Source organism: Meriones unguiculatus, chromosome 21 (genome assembly GCF_030254825.1).
Source record: "Meriones unguiculatus strain TT.TT164.6M chromosome 21, Bangor_MerUng_6.1, whole genome shotgun sequence".
In the NCBI taxonomy this organism is placed as follows: domain Eukaryota; kingdom Metazoa; phylum Chordata; class Mammalia; order Rodentia; family Muridae; genus Meriones; species Meriones unguiculatus.
This window is the reverse complement of record NC_083368.1, coordinates 46,889,687-46,909,334: the sequence shown is the minus strand read 5'-3', so window position 1 is coordinate 46,909,334 and position 19,648 is coordinate 46,889,687. Positions and strand designations below refer to the sequence as shown.

At 37.4% G+C, this 19,648-nt stretch overlaps 1 protein-coding gene across 1 annotated transcript in view; it reads right to left on the bottom strand.

The window, feature by feature from the left end:
- The window catches only part of Cftr (CF transmembrane conductance regulator), a 145,685-nt gene that overhangs the window by 18,298 nt on the left and 107,739 nt on the right, over positions 1-19,648 (bottom strand). The window contains exons 21-22 of the mRNA XM_060373847.1: positions 16,648-16,748; positions 1,821-2,072 (exon numbers count right to left, since the gene is read on the bottom strand). Of these exons, the coding sequence (XP_060229830.1) occupies positions 1,821-2,072; positions 16,648-16,748 (353 nt within the window). The remainder of the gene's footprint in view (positions 1-1,820; positions 2,073-16,647; positions 16,749-19,648) is intronic.

The following is a 19,648-nucleotide window of genomic DNA, read 5'->3' as shown; positions in this document are numbered from 1 at the left end:
ATAGTGATCATTCTGAGATAGGCCAGAGCATTATCTTCCATTTAAGACCTCTTCTTGAGTGAGACTATTTTATCATGTCTAACTTAGTACAGACTTTCCCCCAGGTCCTAACTGAATTTAGGATATAGAAATATTTAGCACAGCCCATTCTAACCATTCTCTGTTACCTAAAGGGGTGATAAGCTAGTAGTACTTTCAAATTAAATTAAGTTATAGATATAACTTCTATAACTTAATCCCGGGGCTGCAAAAGTCTATACTCTAGCACGAATCTAGTCTATTACTGACAGCCTGTTATGAGTCCCTTTTCCCAAGCACATCATGTATGTTCACCTTTCAAAAAAATTATGAAACATGTTGAAAGGAAAAAAGTAAATTAGAAGCAATATTACGATAGAACAAAGCCAGATATAACAAGGACACTGTAATTAAAAGACTGGGATTGTAAAACAACCTTGCTTAATGTGATAAGGGTTGAAGATGAAAAAAAATTATACAGTAACATATGGATTGTATATCACACCTCGAAACTAAAAAAATTATTAACGAAAACCTCTTGAAGAAAGCCCAGAGAAAAAAACTACATTATTTGTTTTAAAATTTGAAATAAAAATTACTTATAACTTTATGGACATCATAAAAAGAGGAAATGAGTGGAGCAATGGAGGAAAAATAAGGCCTCACCAAACTAAGATTGTGTACCTGGTGAAGTTGTCTTTCAAAAGTGAAGGCAAAGTAAGAAATTATAAAATAAATACAAAGGCAATGTGCTGTCAACAGGCTGATCTTGAAAGATATGTTAAGAGAAGTTCTTCAGAGAAAAGGAAAGATGCAACTCAGATCTATAAGAAACTGCATACTTGGACCTAAATGAATAAGGAATCATTTTAGGAAAGAAAAAAAAATGACAGCAAAACAAAAACTTGTACTTTTCTTACTCTTAATAGACCTAACAGGAAAGTTTACTTAAAATCATTTTAACAGCCTGTATTTACTCACATATGACCTATGACTACACAAAATGAACCATGGAAAGACTATAAAGCACAGAAATTGGGACTAGAAGGTACCGAAGCTATTTATGTTAAAATACCATTGTTTAAAAACAGACCTGAATTCATAGTAAGTATATATTGTGAACACTAGAGAAAACTTCAAAAATCCACAAAAAGTAGAATTACTGTGTTAAGAAGATGAAGACTTGGAACCATAAAATAATAACAACAACAAGAGAAAGAAAAGAATTGAAAATAAAATTGGGAATAAAGAGCAAGAGTAAGGATCAAAAAGCAGGGACAAGCTGTAAGTTCACTTACACGTGTGCCTGCCACTCTAGATGCTCAGTGTCTAAATGACCCACCCGAGAGACGGTGATTGGCAGAGTGGCCCAAGGAACTAAGCTGTAAATACTCATTACCCACAGGAAAGTCACGTAGGCTTGAAGTTTCATATAAATTACCTAAGGGATGGATAAAGTTACACTGTGCCAATCAACCAAGTTGTTACTGTTCACAGTGATGGTCGTATGTTTGGCACCTGTTAACGTGTTTAATGACAGCTTCAGCTGGAAAATCTGTAATTAATTACATATTTTGCAAGTATAGTCACACTTAACAATAAAACTATTTTATAGATTCAGAACTCTGTAATTCAGAACCCTGTAATTCAGAACTCATATGAAACATAATGACTTTGCACACTCACACTTTCATCTATGTATAAGGAATATTGATTCTACAATTATGTTACAAATGGTTTTACTAAGACATTGTTATGGTTGCTAGAACTCACGAACAAAGCAAGTAATGTTGAAATCTCACCCTCTGTCCAGGACTTATTGAAAAAGAAATGTTCTCTAATACGGCAGTCCCTTCATCCCCATAGTTCACGGTGAGGTCTTTGACAACTATTTCGCCCGCAGAGGGCTGGGTATCACCTTTCTTCACATGTTCATTCTCAATAACTAAAACATTAGATGATTCTCCACCAGGTAGTCCTTTCATTTTCTTGTTACACTCACTTTCTTCTTTTGGAAGATCAATGAACTTAAAGACTCGGCTCACAGATCGCATCTGAAATGAAAATAGCAGTATTTTTGTTTGCTTCAGAACTTCCAACCGTGCCATAATTAGCTTGATGTTCCCTTAAAAACAATAAGTTGTAAACTATGATGAAAGTTACCTATCACTTGGTTACTTGACAGGGTTTTCAGGGAAGTAACAGGAAATAATTAGATATAATTAAAAGCTTAGGCAGTGAATCAACTATAGCTTATATAATTGGGTTCTGTAGAGCCCTGTTTATTTTTGTGATTGCTTAAATCTCACGTACATCGTGCACCCTCAAATAACCCAAACATTCTCACGGGCATAGATGATGTCAAAGGGAAATGTTTTCCTACTATGACAGTACTGCACAATTCTGTACAACCAGTATGTTGTAGTAAGATGTAACACATCTATAAACCACTGCAGAGTTCATTACCTTTCGCTCCAACTTCATTAACAACTCTCTATAATTCTATATGTCATCTCAGTTATGAATAGACTCTTGTTAGTTAGTTATTTTTTTTCAAAACAGGGTCTTTCTGTGTAGTTCTGGCTGTCCTGCTCTGTAGATCAGGCTGTTATCGAACTCATAGAGATCTGCTTCTGCCTTCCAAGTGCCTGGATTAAAGGTGTGCACCACCACGTCTGGCTGCTTAGTGCTTTTTTTTTAAATTTTTTATTTAACTTTTATTAATTACACTTTATTCCTTTTGTATCCCCCCATAGGCCCCTCCCCTGCCTCCCGGTCCCCTCCTCCCCCCCTTTCTGCATGCATGCCTCTCCCCAAGTCCACTGAAGGGGAGGTCCTCCTCTCCTTTCTGATCTTTTTTTTTTTTTTTTTGTTCTTCTCAATGCAGTTTATTCAGGAACCTTGAACAATCTTCTGACCCTGGGGAAAGCCAGCCCACAGAAGAATTCGATACTATGATGGAGCAACTGAGAGTGGTCATTGTTACCTCAAATTCTACCAGAGTGGATGCTTAGTGCATTTTTAATGAGTCCACAATGTTCAAACTTACCTTACTGCACAAATAGGAAGTTAAAATTTTATACTTTTAATAAAAGCTATTTAAAAATCAATTTCTATCATTAGCAAAGTACAGACATATATAAAGGATATAGTTTCAATTAAATATGCATCTATGGTTGTAAAGTATCTTCTCCTTCCTGATATAACATGGCTATTTCATCATCTTAGAATAGAAATATCCTTGGGCCTGGTTGGTGATGTGGCAAAATAAGCAGAATCAGATACACTGACAGCTAGGTCTGGTAGAGCTTTCAATACTCCCTAGTAGAAGGGAGGAAGTAGAGTTCTGGACTTCCACCTAGGATTCCAACCATCAGGCCCTTGTGCTTCCCCTCCTTTTTAGGGGTAGTGATCTTAGGAGACCTAGAGTATACAGAATGAGAGGACGTGGGAAGTTGATCAAGGGTAGAACACATTGGGGCAGCTCCCATGAGGTCATCATCCATGATGGAGTTGAGGTTTGCGGTGCGAAAGACAGTTTCACGGTTTACACAGTCTGTAACGTGCCATCCATGCTTACTGTAAGCCTGAACTCATTATTCACCGAGTTGAACATGGATGAAATTCTTACTTTGGTCTGTCTTGAGGGTCTGGTTAGGGGGTGAGAATATGTTTGTTCACATTTCCTCAGGAAAAGTCAATGCAACAATATGACTTATAAATCTTTGACTATGACATTTAGTAAAGTATATATTTTTGTAAGATGGCCATTTTTACTATGTTAATCCTGCCAAATGCAAATCAAAATGACCCTAAGATTTCACCTTACACCTATCAGAATGGCTAAGATCAAAAACTCAAGTGACAACACATGCTGGAGAGGTGTGGAGAAAGGGGAATCCTCCCTTCACTGCTGGTGGGTATGTAAACTTGTACAACTACTCTGGAAATCAAATTGGCACTTCTTCAGGCAACTAGGAATAGCGCTTCCTCAAGATCCAGCTATAGCACTCCTAGGCATATACCCAGAAGAGGCTCAAGTACACAATAAGGACATTAGCTCAACCATGTTTGAAGCAGCTTTATTTGTAATAGCCAGAAGCTGGAAACAGCCCAGATGCCCCTCAATTGAAGAATGGATGCAGAAATTGTGGTACATCTACACAGTGGAATACTACTCAGCAATAAAAAACAAAAACAAAAACAAAAACAAGGAAATCATGAAATTTGCAGTAAATGGTGGGAACTGGAAAGGATAAGACACACACGATATATACTCACTCATATAGACATACAATATAGGATAAACCTACTGAAATCTGTATATTTAAAGAAACTAATCAAGAGGGAGGACTCTTGCTAAAATGCTCAATCCCTATCTAGAAAGGCAAAGAGGATGGACATCATAAGAAGGAGAAAAGAGGGAACAAGTCAGGAGCCTGACACAGAGGACCTCTGAAAGGCTCTGCCCTGCAGACTATCCAAGCAGATGCTGAGACTTATGGCCAACCTTTGGGCAGAGTGCAGGGAATCTTATGAAAGAAGTAGGTAACAGTAAGATCTGGAGAGGACAGAGACTCCACAAGGAGAGCTACAGAACCAAAAAATCTGAGCACAGGGATCTTTCCTGAGACTGATACTCCAACCAAGGATCATGCATGGAGATAACCTAAGACTCCTGCATAGATGTAGCCCATGGTAGTTCAGTGTCCAAGTGGGTTCCATAGTAATAGGAACAAGGACTGTCTCTGACATAAACTGATTGGCCTGCTCTTTAATCACCTCCCCCTGAGGGAGGAGCAGAATTACCAGGCCACAGAAGAAAACAATGCAGCCATTCCTGATGAGACCTAATTGACTAGGATCAGAAGGAAGGAAAAGAAGACCTCCCCTATAAGTGGACTTGGGGAGGGGCATGCGTGCAGAGGAGGAAGAAAGGGAGGGATTGGGACGGAAGAAGGGAGGGAACAACAGGGGGGATACAAAGTGAATAAAGAGTAATTAATAAAGAATTAAAAAATAAAGTATATATTTGAATGCACATAGAAATAAAGGAACTTGGCTACCTTTAAGGATAGATGAGTTTTTCAACCAAAAAAATACTGTTCCAAATGACTATATTTACTTTTTATACGGGATATTTTTTAAACACGTTGACATACAATAGATATTATCTGAATAATTAATAAAGGCAAATGAGAAAATACATACAAACAAACACATAGGTTTTAGTCATTTTGAAAGGTAATACATATTTCTCTGGCCTAAGTACTGTAACTTAACTCTCCGTCAGTGACAGTCACCATTAAGAACAAATCCAGAACCTCTAATATTACATAGGCAAAATGGAACATATTTATTGGGGGTTAAAATTTAAGGTTTGTAACTTATTTCTTATAGCCTAAATGCTTAAAATGACTCCCAAGTCTGACTAGTCCCAGCCTAGTCAAATATCCCCGACCAATACCTTATTTCTTTACAGTGAACACTCTCTATACTATCTGAACAAAGTATGGCTTAATTCAATATCTTGGGACATTTTCTGACAGCTAGATAAATTAGCAAGTACAAGTACTTTCGTCACTGTCAGTTTTATAACTACTGAAATGCCATCATGGTATAGGCCAGTCACTAACCAGTGTCCTTGAACCAGGCCTCTGTCATCATGTTTATTGCCTCTAGAAGAAGTCACATCAGAACCAGAGCAGAAAAGTCAATGCTAGTCTTTAAGTTTCAAAAACTGGCTTTTCAAAGTCAAGATCTAGTGACACTTTGCTATTTTCAGTCCTATTAACATTGGCTTTTAAGCTTCAAATGCCACACCCCAAGTAAGGCAAATAAACTGTAGGTATTCATGGCTTCCAAGAAAATGATCACTTCAGCTCAGGCTCAGATGTCAGCCTGGGCAAGAAAGCATGACTTCAACTCATTTCATTTATAGAATGAAAATCCCTAGCCTAAAACACTGAAGATTTAACGATTTGAAAAAAAAAAAAATGTGGTCATAGGTAATCTTAGGATGGCTGCAAAACTGTCAGCTTCTTCAACCCACAATATGAAGCAAAAACAGGTTGCCCATGAATAAGGGCAACTTGGAAGCCTTAAATACCAAGGTGCTCCTCTAAGACAGTGCTCTGTCTTATTACTAAACTTCAGTATCCTAAGAGGCATGGAAAAAATAAAAAAACAAAACAAACAACAACAAAAAAACACATACACACACAAGGATAGTTTCACAAAACACAGAAGACAGAGCAAGATAAAGTCTTCTAGAGAATTCTTTTAGACAGACAGAAGCATCAGTGAGCCAGAGACAGAGATCCCAGAAAGGAGCATGTAAATGGAGCTCAACTCTGTTCTGAACCTGGCTGCATCTCTGAATTAGCTGGAATTCTTCCTTCTACTCAGCAGAACACATTCACATGGTAACTCACTTTAAAAACTACAGTGAACTTAAAGTAATATCCATTGTATGTTTGATTTCACTGTCAAAGACTCATATCTTATCTAAAAATGGATCTCAGATTTGTGGAAAGCTCGAGCAATTGGTAGATTCTTCTTAACAAAAGGAATTCAAATGATACCTATCAAAGTAAATACAGAGTTGTTATTGTCAAGCCACAAAGTGAGGGGCCCATCCTTCCTGGAAACAGGCCTTCCTGGTAGCAGAGTTCTAAAGGAAGAAGGCTAGAGGCAGCCCCTGCCATGCTAGTCATGGTAGTAACCCTTTCACTTTCTGAACGATGATCCAACTTATGCCTCTCTGGAACCTAGCCTTTTCCTAAACCTAGTAGCTATGAATTGGGTTATAAATGTCCCCCAAGGCTAAAGGCGTGACCCAACATGATGAAGTTTTTGGGACATTTAGAAACATTGAGAGATACAGAATATAAGGGAAGTATTCTCAAGGGATTCCCCTATCCTAAGGCCACCACCCCACTTCCTGGCTGCCATGAGGTAATGAGTCTCTCTGTCAACACATTCCTCTTGTCATGATGCTCTGCCTTACCATGGGGCTAAGGTAGAGGCAGGTAACCACGTACTGAAACCTCTGAGACTGTGAGACAAAACAAATGTTTCTTCTTTTCATTCTGTCTTCATGAGTTACTTTGTCACAGTGACAGAAATCTTACTAACCTAAGGGTCTCTGATAGGGTTTATGCAAGTGAGATGACCTGAAGCTTTTGTCTCCTGGTTTGGTGATTAACCCATTCTACCTGTTATAGTAATGCTCACAGTATTTCTTGTATTCAAAGACTGGAGTGTTCAGACCATCTAGTGTTTAACATCATGAAGTGACATAAATTTTTGATACTCATTAAAAAAGCCACCATTTTCTCTCCTATGCAGTAATAATAGCAATAATGTATGTCTTCAAGACTGGGAATTTATAAATCATCTTCTCAGCCTGATAAAAGTTACAACATAGTACATTAGTGTTAGTCTCATCTATTTTGTTTTTATGGACCTTGTAAATCTCACTTAGTCTTTTTAAAGAGTATCTACTCAATATTTCCATGTGCTATGCAAGAATCATGATGTCACAGTGCTGGATGGTAGCTCAGAGTTGGCAGTTATCGTTATGGTTGTAAACTAAATATGCTCCAGTCTCAAGCTGCTATTTCCTGTACATAGAGTTATGGAGGAAGGAGTATAGGAAACCCTTCCCAGGAAGGTAAGTCATCCTCATGAACAAGAAAAGTCTTTCTGTGGCATACTTAAATTGAAATGAAATTAGGCAAGGGATTAACTCCTTTTTCTTGTACTTTGAAGGCAAAAGACAAAATGAGAGCCAGGTAAAACACATAATCTATTCTCTATTTATAGAGAGGAAAACTTAACATATCACAGATTTTATATAATTATATAAAATTTGGACTTAGCCAAGATAAAGTGGGATGTTTGCTTGAGGTTCATGTTCTTCTAATTTTTGGTATATTACTTAATTTCATTAAGAGCCAAAGTTTTCCCCTGAATATCTTAAGGAAGAGTTTGTAACTGAATGTCATTATCTCTATAATAATGCCTAAAGGTACTAATCTAAATATCAGGATAATAATGATGATGGCAATAATAAAAATTAGTTCAATAGCTTCCTCTAAATGTTACTTTATAACTGAGGCCACTGGGTCAACATGAAGATGACTAGATTTTCTTGTTCGTTTTTTGTAGCTAATTATAGAGGTCATCATGGCCTCTTCAGAAATCCAGAAATGCCTCATAGAAATATTTGTTATTTGTACTTGGTTGTTTAGAAGCCAGGATAACAAGCTTCAAGGGCCAAACACTCCAAAGTCATGGCACAAAGACTTCTCATGTCTAAAATGATCATCAGTACCTAGAAAAAAATGCCATGATTGATTTTAGAAAGATTATGAGGAGGAAAAAGGGATGTCTCAGAGGTAAAGACACTGATGACTCTTTTAGAGGATGCAGGCTTTGATTTTCAACATCTACATAACAGCTAACAACTGTCTGTGACTCCAGTTCTAGGGGATCCAATGCCCTCTACTGGCCTCCATGGACAGCAGGTATTCATGTGGTGAAAAGATAAGGCAAACACCCATAATGATAAAATAAATAAAATCATCAATATCATCCAGCTACATATTCCGTAGCTATAACAGTGACATGCCTGCAAGATATACTGGAGCAATAGTGGCACAGGTGTTACGGACCAACCAACAATTATTTGATTAGTGTTAAGACCCATTCAATGAGATGGAATACTTGATCCTGCTGAAGTGGGCAGGAACCTGACTAGATAGGTTATGGGCTGTAGGGAAGCACCTACTACTGTTGCTCAGATAAAAGAATATAGCTATGAAATATCTCTTAATGACATAATGCTGTACCCATAGATCAGTGCCTCATTCAACCCTCATCAGAGACACCTTTTTCTTGTAGGAGATACTAATTAACAAAAACATCCACAACTGGACAACATGCAGAAAATGCGAGAATTATTCAAAGATGAAGAATCTATAGGAAGGGGTGGTAGCAAAAGGTAAGAGCCAGAGCAGGTACATGATTTCAAGGAAACAGTGCCATCCCAATGCAACAGGATGGATGCAGGTGTGAATTCACAGAGACTGTGATCATGCAAAAAACCTGGGCATGTTCAAAGCAGAGAAAAACCCCAGTATTGAGAAAGGGAAGTAGACATGAATGCCTCATGCCTAACCAAGAAACTTTTTATAATTGATACTTGATGGGAAAGGGAAAATCAATTTTCTTCAATGGAGTGTCTCTGGGTATGTCTACTGCACTCCAGATCAAGCCTCATGCACAGGAGTAGTTGGTCAAGATAATATATATGTACATTTCAAAAACTGACCATATTTCTGCTCATCCTTTGTCTAAAGGTTATAATTACTAATAGGCAGGTGGATTTCATCATTATCAAACTTTTTTTTGTGCTCTGTCAGTGATATTTACATAAGTATCTACACTGCATACAAAAGATGATGCTGACAGACTGCTCTGCAGAAGTTACAATATTTAAAAATCTAGGTGCTTAGAGAAATGCATTGAAATATTGATAAGATATCAGAGTTGTTGTTTTAGACTTGTATTTATTAAAAATGCATATTTATATTTTTTTCATATATTTTGACCATATTCTTTCCTCTCCCCAATTCCTCCCAGAACTTCCTCCCTAGCTCTTTCTAGCTCAACTCCATATTTCCTCCCTCTCCTTCTCAAAACAAAAACCCTTGAAATAAATGGAAATAATAATAATTACCAATGTGAAATGAAACAAAACACACACAAATATTTATGGTTGCTTTGCCTACAAAGGTTGGATGAGTTGCTGTCATAAGCCCACAAGCTTACAAAGCTGAAACTATTTTCTATTTCAACCTTAATTAGAAAAAGTTTGCTAATCCCTGTGACATGACTCACAGAAAATCAAAGCAAAACTGAATCTGCATGATCACTTAATTCAATGAGCTTAAAGCCTAAACATACATTAGAGTCATCTGGGGAGATCTTAAAATATAGACAACAGGTCCTGTCACCTTGCCCCCAGCAGAAGAACTAATTTTACTGGCCTTTGTGAGCCTGTGTTCTATCTTTTTTTTTTTCATGTGAAGCCAGACTGAGAGCCCATGATCTAATCCATTCCTTCATCATACAAATGAGAAAATCTGAACCAGGAAGTTAAAGTGACAGACACACACCCTGGCCGATTTTCCAAACAGCACACAGTTTTGTACACTCCACCAATTCCGGAGGGGAGCACATAATTTTCTTGTCCTAATTCAAGGTTCAAGAATATCATACTATTATTTACTCTTTCTTTGTTGACTGTAGTAAACATTGAGTAAAGGTTTTAGATCAGTTGTAGTAACTGCAAGGTAACCTTCAGTGGATTTCAGCATTCAGAATGGAGTTGGTGTGTTGTTTTCATAAAGCATGGAGTAGTGCCTACATATCTGGTGCTTTCTCAGACAATTAGGAATAGAGCTTCCTCAAGATCCAGCTATACTACTCCTAGGCATATATCCAAAAGACGTTCAAGTATACAAGGACATTTGCTCAATCATGTTGATAGAAGCTGTATTCGTAATAGCCAGAACCTGGAAACAACCCAGATGTCCCTCAACTGAGGCATGGACACAGAAATTGTGGTACATTTATACAATGAAATACTACTCAGCAAATAAAAACAAGGAAATCATGAAATTTGCAGGCAAATGGTGGGAACTAGAAAAGATCATCCTGAGTGAGGTATCCCAGAAATAGAAAGCCACACATGGTATATACTCCCTTATAAGTATATATTAGACATATAACATAGGATAAACATACTAAAATCTGTAACACCTAAAGAAGCTAAGCAAAAAGGAAGACCCTGGGTAAGATGATCATTCCTCATCCAGGAAGGCAAATGGGATGGACTTCAGAAGAGGGAGGAAACAGGGAACCAGGACAGGAGCCTACCACAGAGGGCCTCTGAAAGACTCTACCCAAAAGGGTATCAATGCAGATGCTGAGGCTCATAGCCAAACTTTGGGCAGAGTGCAGGAAATCTTATGAAAGAAGGAGGGGATAGAAAGACCTGTAGAGGACAGGAGCTCCACAAGGAGAGAAACAGAACCAAAAAATCTGGGCCCAGGGGTCTTTTCTGAGACTGATACTCCAACCAAGCACCATGCATGGAGATAACCTAGAACCCCTGCACAGATGTAGCCCCAGGCAGCTCAGTCTCCGAGTGGGTTCCCTAATAAGGGGAACAGGGACTGTCTCTGACATGAACTCAGTGGCTGTCTCTTTGATAACTTCCCCCTGAAGTGGGGAGCAGGCTTTCCAGGCCACAGAGGAAGACAATGCAGCCAGTCCTGATGAGACCTGATAGGCTAGGGTCAGATGGAAGGGAAGAAGGTCCTCCCTTTTCAGTGGACTTGGAGAGGGGCATGGGAGGAAATCAGAAAGGGAGGGTGGAATTGGGAGGGGATGAGGAAGGGGGCTACAGCTGGGATACAAAGTAACTAAACTGCAATTAATATAAAAAATGTAAAAATTAAAAAAGTTTACATTTTTATGTAAACATGTTCAGAAGAGAAAAAAAATGTCAAAGTTGACAGCAATCTTAAAAAAAAAAAAATCCTAACCAAACCATTTCATTTTAGAGAAGAGGAAAGTAAGGTCCTGGAAATGTGAACAATGACTTGCCTAAAGGTACTCAGCTTTTTAGTATCTGAGCCAGAATGAAATACAAGGCTCTCTGTGGTTGGATGGGTAATATGTCTTGAAAAATACACCACAAAGACTTTTTAAGAACAACAACAAACTACAATCAAGCTACCATTAAAAGGAGGCAGAAGACAAAGAGGATAAATTAATTCCTCTGTCAGATCCTTATAACAGAAACTGCTTTCATAAAGAACATTTGTTAATAGCAGTCATGATGAAAAGAGAAATTCCTTTTTTCTCCTCCCACCATTTCACGTTGCTCATTCGACAATTAGTCATTTGATCTTAAGTAGAACCCAAAATAAACACAGGTGATGAAAGGACAAAGCAGCAACAGAGAGAGTTTGTATTGACAGAAAACTCTTCTCAGATTGCACCAACCATGCAAGAACTTTCTGGAACTTCACTAATGGTGATCTAAATGGAAGCCTTGTAAGTTAGCTGTCCTTAACCTTGAGCCTTCCTTCTTTTTACTAGGGACATACAGTTCAGTTCAACAGGACAATCATTTAGTGGAAACGGGGATGCTTATCTGCTGGTGTTGGAAAACAAAGGCAGTAGCATTCACTTATTAAGAATGTTCTCTTTTTGTTCTTTCTGTGGTAGACAGTTCTGGAAGGATATGGTTAGTAAATGAACACATTATGTGTGAACAACCCCTTAGTCACCAGATGGCTTAATAGTGCTAAGTTTAAAATATCAGGTTTTACACCTTTGCTGGCTCTTGTTTATTTATTTAGCTTTCCTGGCAAATGACAGGTGTAGAAACTTTGTGTCATTTTAATAGTCTCTTGAGATTTTGTGTGTATTCTGCGTTGATACCACAGCTCCCAACACAGCATGTCAAATCTACTAGAAAATAGTCTAGCACTGTCTTATGAACGCATGGAGGTGTCAAGATGGCAGCTTTATATATTTACAGAGCAATAGAGAGATGTACTCTAAACATATCAATCTATGATTCATCAAGAGACAGCTTTTGAAGCATGAGGTTAGATAATAGGTAGAGAGAATGCAGACAGAAGACAATTGTAATGCAAACGATGTTTTAAAAGATACACGAGATGAAGGTCCAGGAGGTGGCAGAAAAATGAAGCAGTGTAAGGATTCATCTATGGAAAATATTGCTCAACAACTGCAGAAGACAAGGATGTTGCTTTGTGCATGTTTATTGTGTCTCATGTGGGTGATGGAAATGAAATAAACTGTGTGAAGAAGAGAAGATATAACAGATAAAGGCAACCCCTTTAGAAAATTTGCTGGAAATAGGTCAAACAATTGGAATAGGTGCTGGAGACCAAGTGAGAGTATTCATCGGTAAGACAAGTCTCCCAAAGGGCAGGCAGCTACATAGTATTTGCCTCTATAGAGATGCAAGGACGTCGAGGAAGGGTACATATGAGCAGAGGTACAATAAGCCTGGATAGGAACTCTGCTCTGAGATGTCATGTCCACTGGAAGATGCTCTAGCAGTTGCTGGATTAAGAAACAGCTAGTAGAGAACAGTGAGGGGGTTATTTCTGGTTGCACACATTTGTTTGAGACAGGTAGGAAGGTCATTGGCTGAGATTTTTAAGGAATAGAATTATCATGATGTCTAAAAGGATGCAGGAATAAAGGAAAAAGCTGTTTTGGGGATAAATAAAAAAGCTGTTATAGAAACATTATAAAGAGGTTCTGAGTCTCAGCATTTCAGATATGTGATCATAAATACAACATAACCTGAGTTATGTTATTAACTCAGTTAATAATAATAGTTGTGTTATTGTGATATTGGATTTAATAGTTGAAAGATAAAGAAATCGAGGGATCTGTGGGTAAGGAGCAGGTAGAGAATAAAAACAAAGTTCTATGTTTACAACCTAATAGTCAAATTGACTCTGCATCTTTACTTACATTAGGGCAGATGGGTAAATGAAGTAATTGTTCCAACTCTGGAGATTTTTCCTAAGTGGCCCTGTACTTAGTTTTAATTTGAAATATGTGGCAAAGAAAACATTGTGTTTGTTCCATTTTAAACTCAGATCATTCTAAATGAACTAAAAACACAGTAAGGTAAAATGACATCACACTGGCTTAGGGTTGTAAGACCTTGGTGGTTATTTCATGTGGGTGTGAAATCTGAAGGCACTGCTCATTCTTCCTCCCCTTTTACTCTCAAAGAAAAAAGTGAAAATAAAAGCACTACTAGGCACTTTTAGCATCAGTGAGAGAGTAGAATGATGGGAGTTAATAACAGAAAGGAACCACAAACATCCAGGAAGGCCGTCATCATTGCTTGGCAGGGAAATGAAAACTTACATATGCTCTTTGATATCAAACAAAAGAGCATAACTTTTGAAAATGTAATCAAATGCAAATATTGATACTTTTCATAGACTCTCAGACACAATAGGTCCTTGTGAAGGTCCTTTCATACACCATGAAAGACACAATGTCTAAGAACAGGCTACAAAGTCTACCATAGCAATAGAAAAACCTGGAGAAGTAAAATACTTTCAAGTATGTCTCGTGGCCACTAGACACATGGAGCAGAAATTTTGTCAGCATGTGTATAGGCTATCCCAAAAGGAGTGTCCAACTCACGGTTCACAAGGCTGCATAAATAGAGCCCTAAGAGGAATCCTAAGCTTATGAAAACCTTAGGTTGTATGTGTGTGGTTTGGTTGGGTAGCTCAATTGTACAGATCCTGAGTGTGAACTCTGTGAATGACAACATTGTGTTACAATATCAAAAGTCTGGGTGTGTCATTAAGTCATAAAATTGTGTTGCAAAGGGAATTACACATATACAAGGTGAAGAGGTTATTTTTAAGTAAAGACATAGATAATGTGCACAAGGGTTTTTGAATTATAAAGTTACAGTTGTAAAAATTTAAGGAAATAGAAACAGCATTTTCATAATATTCTTCAGCTACATCCAACATGTACATGTGTCTTTATAAGAGCTCTTATGATAAAAATGCAACCAAAAAGAAGTATGGATAAGAGACCAGGAATTGGCCTAACTTAAAAATTAAAAGAAATACAAGAAAACTATATTTCAAGGACTTATAAAGATACCCCAGCAAACTATGAAGACACACAGATATGAAGAGGGTTTAAAAGATTTTAAGTTTTTCCTTTGGTACATATTTATAAATTCTGTTAGAAAATTTGGCTAAAGAAATTTTACAACCATATGAATGAGTATCTGAAAATGTAAGTAAATGGAGTTGTATGATGATTTTTTTTTTCAAGAAGAGTGTTTCTCTGTGTAGTCTTTGCTGTTCTGGAGCTTACTCTGTAGAGCAAGGTGATGTCGAAATCAAAGATCCATCTATGTCTGCCTCCCTGAGTGCTGGGATTACAGTCATATACCACTGTGCCCAGCTTGAATGATGATTTTTAACTGGGGATTCTAGACCCTCCAGGAATGAAGTAACGAATAGATGAATGTAGTTCAAAAACTTAAGATTCAATGGTGGTCAGCAAAGAAGGCTCATCAGGCAAAGGTACTTGCTCTAAGCTTGATTACTTGAGTTCAGTACCTAGGACCCACATGGTGAAAAGAGGGAACTGACTCCCACAAGTTTCCTTCAAACTCCACACTTATGCTGTGGCATGGGCATCCCTTACTTACATAAATAAATATAACAAAATTTTAAGAAGAAATCAGTGATGAAGGTCTCAGTCCAACTCTGAAGTGTAACTGAAAATAGGTCTTTTATTAAAGTGTGAATGGAGAGGGGCATGGGAGTTAAAGAGGGAGGGAAGGTGGAATTGGAGGGATAAAGGGAGGGGGCTATAGCTGGGATACAAAGTGAATAAACTGCAATTAACATAAAAAAGGAAAAAGTGTAAAACAAAAACATGTAAATTTAGGGAACTTTATCTATCATCCTTTCATTTCTCACCCTGGCCATTGCAGAGTTAAAAGTCCTTGACACCATTTTAGCACATAAATATCACTTCAGGCTCTCAGTCTATGGTAGAAGACACGATAAGCCAAAATATGATGTTTGAACACACAAAATACACAAATGCAAGACAACATCAGTCAAGCACAAAGGGGAGGAGCAATGACCAAAATTTAGGAGGGAATAATCACTAAGACCAGACGTTTTAAAAATTAGACAAGAATGTTATGAAAAGTGTCAGGCTGCTGAATGTGAAAACCTAACATAGAGAAGTATTTCTTAAACATGATACCAAATGCACAAGCCATAAAAGAAAAGGATAATAAATTAATCGCTATCAAATTCAATATTTCCTTTCATCAAGTGATACTGTGAGTAAAGCCACTGGCTCAAGGGCCATTTCAATACATGGAACTGACAACTGACCCAGGATTCACGAACACCTAACAAACCAATTAAGGAAAAAACAAACACAAACACAAACTCCTCTAGTTGAAAAGTAAGCCAACCTGAACAAGCACTCAACAGAAAGAGAAAACAAACAGACAGGCAAGCAAACAAACAAAAACCAAATGGTCCAACAATAAGTAGGCACTAAGTTATCCTGACATTTTAGTAGTGACTTCACACACATCAGATGAGAAAAATTTAAAAAGTCTGCATTACAAGTATTGCCGGAAGCATTCACATACACTCTTGGTGGAAGAATACACTAGCACAACAGACTTGAGAGTAATTTGGCATCAATAAAGCTGGGCTTGGGGAGATTCTATTCCTAGAGATTCCTTCCACTCCTAGGATTTGCTTTGGAAAACTCCTGGGCAAAGACACATGTGCAAGAGTGTTCACAGTGATGATCCATGAGGATGAAAGATAAATCATGCCATGGCTTAATGTGTGATACAGAATGTCCTTAAATTTACCCAAACATTTTAGTTCTTAAACTGGATCATACGTATAGTCCTTTTGTTATTACCTACTGTTTTTGTCTTTTTCTTAACTTTTCATAAAATTTAAAATAATAACTTACCAAACTATCCACATCAATGCTGGAGTTTATAGCCCATTGCAAAGTACTCATGATATTCATAGCTAAAGTTAGAATAATACCAGTTGTTCCTTCTCCTTCACCTAGACATGAAAAAAAAAAGGTTTTGAACAAAGTATGTGTTATTTCTCTCTTCTGTGAATTACTTTACTCATATCTTAATGCTGATATTAGTGATTCCTAGGAACAATAATGCCCTCATAGGATAAGATTTCAACCAACTTTTAAAATCAACTTGTGAATGAATAACGGAAAACTGTTGCACTTTTAAATGCTGTTTAGGTCCTGTAGGTAATGCTGGATTGCATATATAACAATTGTCTCTTCTGCTATTACTCTGTATGTAACAATGAAAACAAATACTGATTAAGGACCAGATTGGGGGGAGGGGGATGCCCCAAGTCCAAATGAGATTCTCTACAAAAAGTCAAAGTAGATACACATATATTTGAATATGTATGAGCAGATATGATTAGCACCTTTGCAAGGGACACTGTCTCTGCTAACCAGAGGCTGTCCTCTGAAGAAAGTAGACTTCATCCCCAGGAGGTCAGAACACTAATGCCAACCATTTAAGAGAGAAGTCTGCCCATTGTATTAAAAGAAAAAAAAAACTAATATGTCTGAAAAGAACAGTGTTAACATGTTGTTTTAGAGTAAATTTATTTTAGAATTAGGAAAAACAATTAAAATGTAAAAATTCAGAATTATGACCACAGAATTTCCAAGATAATGTTCAATAATTATTAATAATTCAGGTTATCATGTCCCAAATGATAGTGCTTGAATATAGCACTAAATAATTATAAAGTTAAACACAGAGATGAAAAGCCACCTAATTACTGACTGAAATTTTTCATGTTTATATTTTCTCCAACTTAAGTACACCATAGATAGCACATATCCACTATGTTAGCATTAAATAACATACTGAAAATTGTTAAAAGTTTATCCAAGGACCCTATATACTTCTTATTCTGAAGGCTAAGAAAAAGGAAGTAAATCTTTAATAATACATTATAGTTACTGGGCATTTATTACAGACACAATACTATTTTGCACAAATTATCACACTCAGTACTATGGGAGGGGTTTTGGTGTATGTCTGTACACACAAAGGAATTAGGGAAGTTAATTGATGTCTTTATGTAAATATAAGTTAATGCCAAAATACAGTTAAGACCAATAGATAGAGTAGGGTTGGTTATGGTTGGGTCCTTAGGCTGCACTTCTTATCCCAGCTGGACATTCTGTCCTATGTTGACTTAAATGTTGTGACTACGGACCTTGGTAAACCAAGACTCAGTCATAATCTTACCAATTCTGATACAGCATGTGATACATTGGCTTGCATTACTTGTTAGTAAGTCTTAATCCATGTAATTTAGTCGTCTTTGATTCCTATTCAACTAGCTTATACAAAAATAGTGAATACTCTGCCCCCAAAAATATTTTTAAGGTCTCAAGATGACTACTTCTGAAGATTCACAAGTATGCCTACCCATATATATTCTTTCAATAGATTCAGTTCCTTGTGATGCATGGAGAAAGCAAGGATAATGTGAAAGTTGACCATCCTCATAGCAGTTGCATTGCTGCAGAGGACCCAAAGGCAAAAGGAATCTGTTTTCTGTTCTCTCCAGTGAAGAGATCATGGCAACTCTGGCAAAAGAATCACATCCAAAGACCTTCTAGGTCTGTGTGATCCAGCTGGAATTCAATCATGCCTCCAGGAGATAGAGGCAAGTAGATCTGGTTTCAAGGCCAGCCTTGTATAGAGCAAGTTTCAAGTAAAAACAAAACAAACAAACAAAAAAACAAAACCTTAGGTCCAGGTGTGGTGATAAGCTTTAATCCCAGATAACAAAGGTAAAGTGAGTTTGTAGAAGGAAGTTTGAAAGTGATGTTTTAATTGAGTTGCAGAAAAAGTGACAAATCGAAGGCTTGACAGAATAGTCTATACCCAACTCTCACTAGAAAAGAGAGGAAAGGGAAGCTACTAAAAGGCAAGGCAGTGAGGGAGAGAGGAGGCAGTTTACCCAGAGAGTTTTACAGAGAGATGTTGAATGAGAGAACAAGCTGGACACAGGTGAAGACAGAACAAGCCAGAGAATGAGAAGGAGCCAGATTAGAAAGACATTGCTGGAATCAGTTTGAAGCCAAACAGAGCAATTTAGGTGCCAAGAGAAGTCCTACTGAATAAGTCAGCTGGGAGATGAGTTTGAGCCAGAACAGTTGAGTTGAACCAGACAGCTATGAGATCAGAAAGAACAAGGGTGAGCTTATTAAGTAAGTAATTTTCAGAGGCTGAAACCATTCTAGGCCTAGTTTAGCAGAAGGGGACTGTAAGCCTCCAAAACAACAATTGAAACAGGCAAACAAAAGTTCTTTTTACACTTTAGGACTTTAGAATTAGACAGAGGAGCTCTACTGTTAATTCAAGAGGTAGAATTCAAGAGAAGCCATATGGAGTTCATGTGGTATAATCCTGCTAAATGAAAGCAACTAATATTCTGAGAGAGGGAGGGGAGGTATAGAGGGAGACACAGAAAGAGATAGAGAACAGAAGTATTCCTAGAAGGAAGTAAACACAAGCCAGTACCTGCTAGAGAGATAGAAACATAATGAAGCCTGACTCTCCAGGGCCTGCTCTGGTCCCTCGAGGTAACCAAGTATGACACACACCCAGAAGCTGCATGAGGCCTTCTGATAATTTGTCAAAGGGTGCTTCATTTGGGGGTGAGCAATTCTGTTCTTATAATCAAATACTGTTGCAAATCTGGCATTGACGTGATATTCACTCTCAATGTTTGCTCTATATAAATAATATACAATATTTTATATATAATAAAGTGCTATTTTATATATATTGCATTTTGACTCAGAAATCCAATGTCTTAAAATAGAGGTACTCATTTATAAGCATATATTTAAAATATTCTTATTCTGATACACTTTGTGGTTTTCAAATATCCTAAATTTC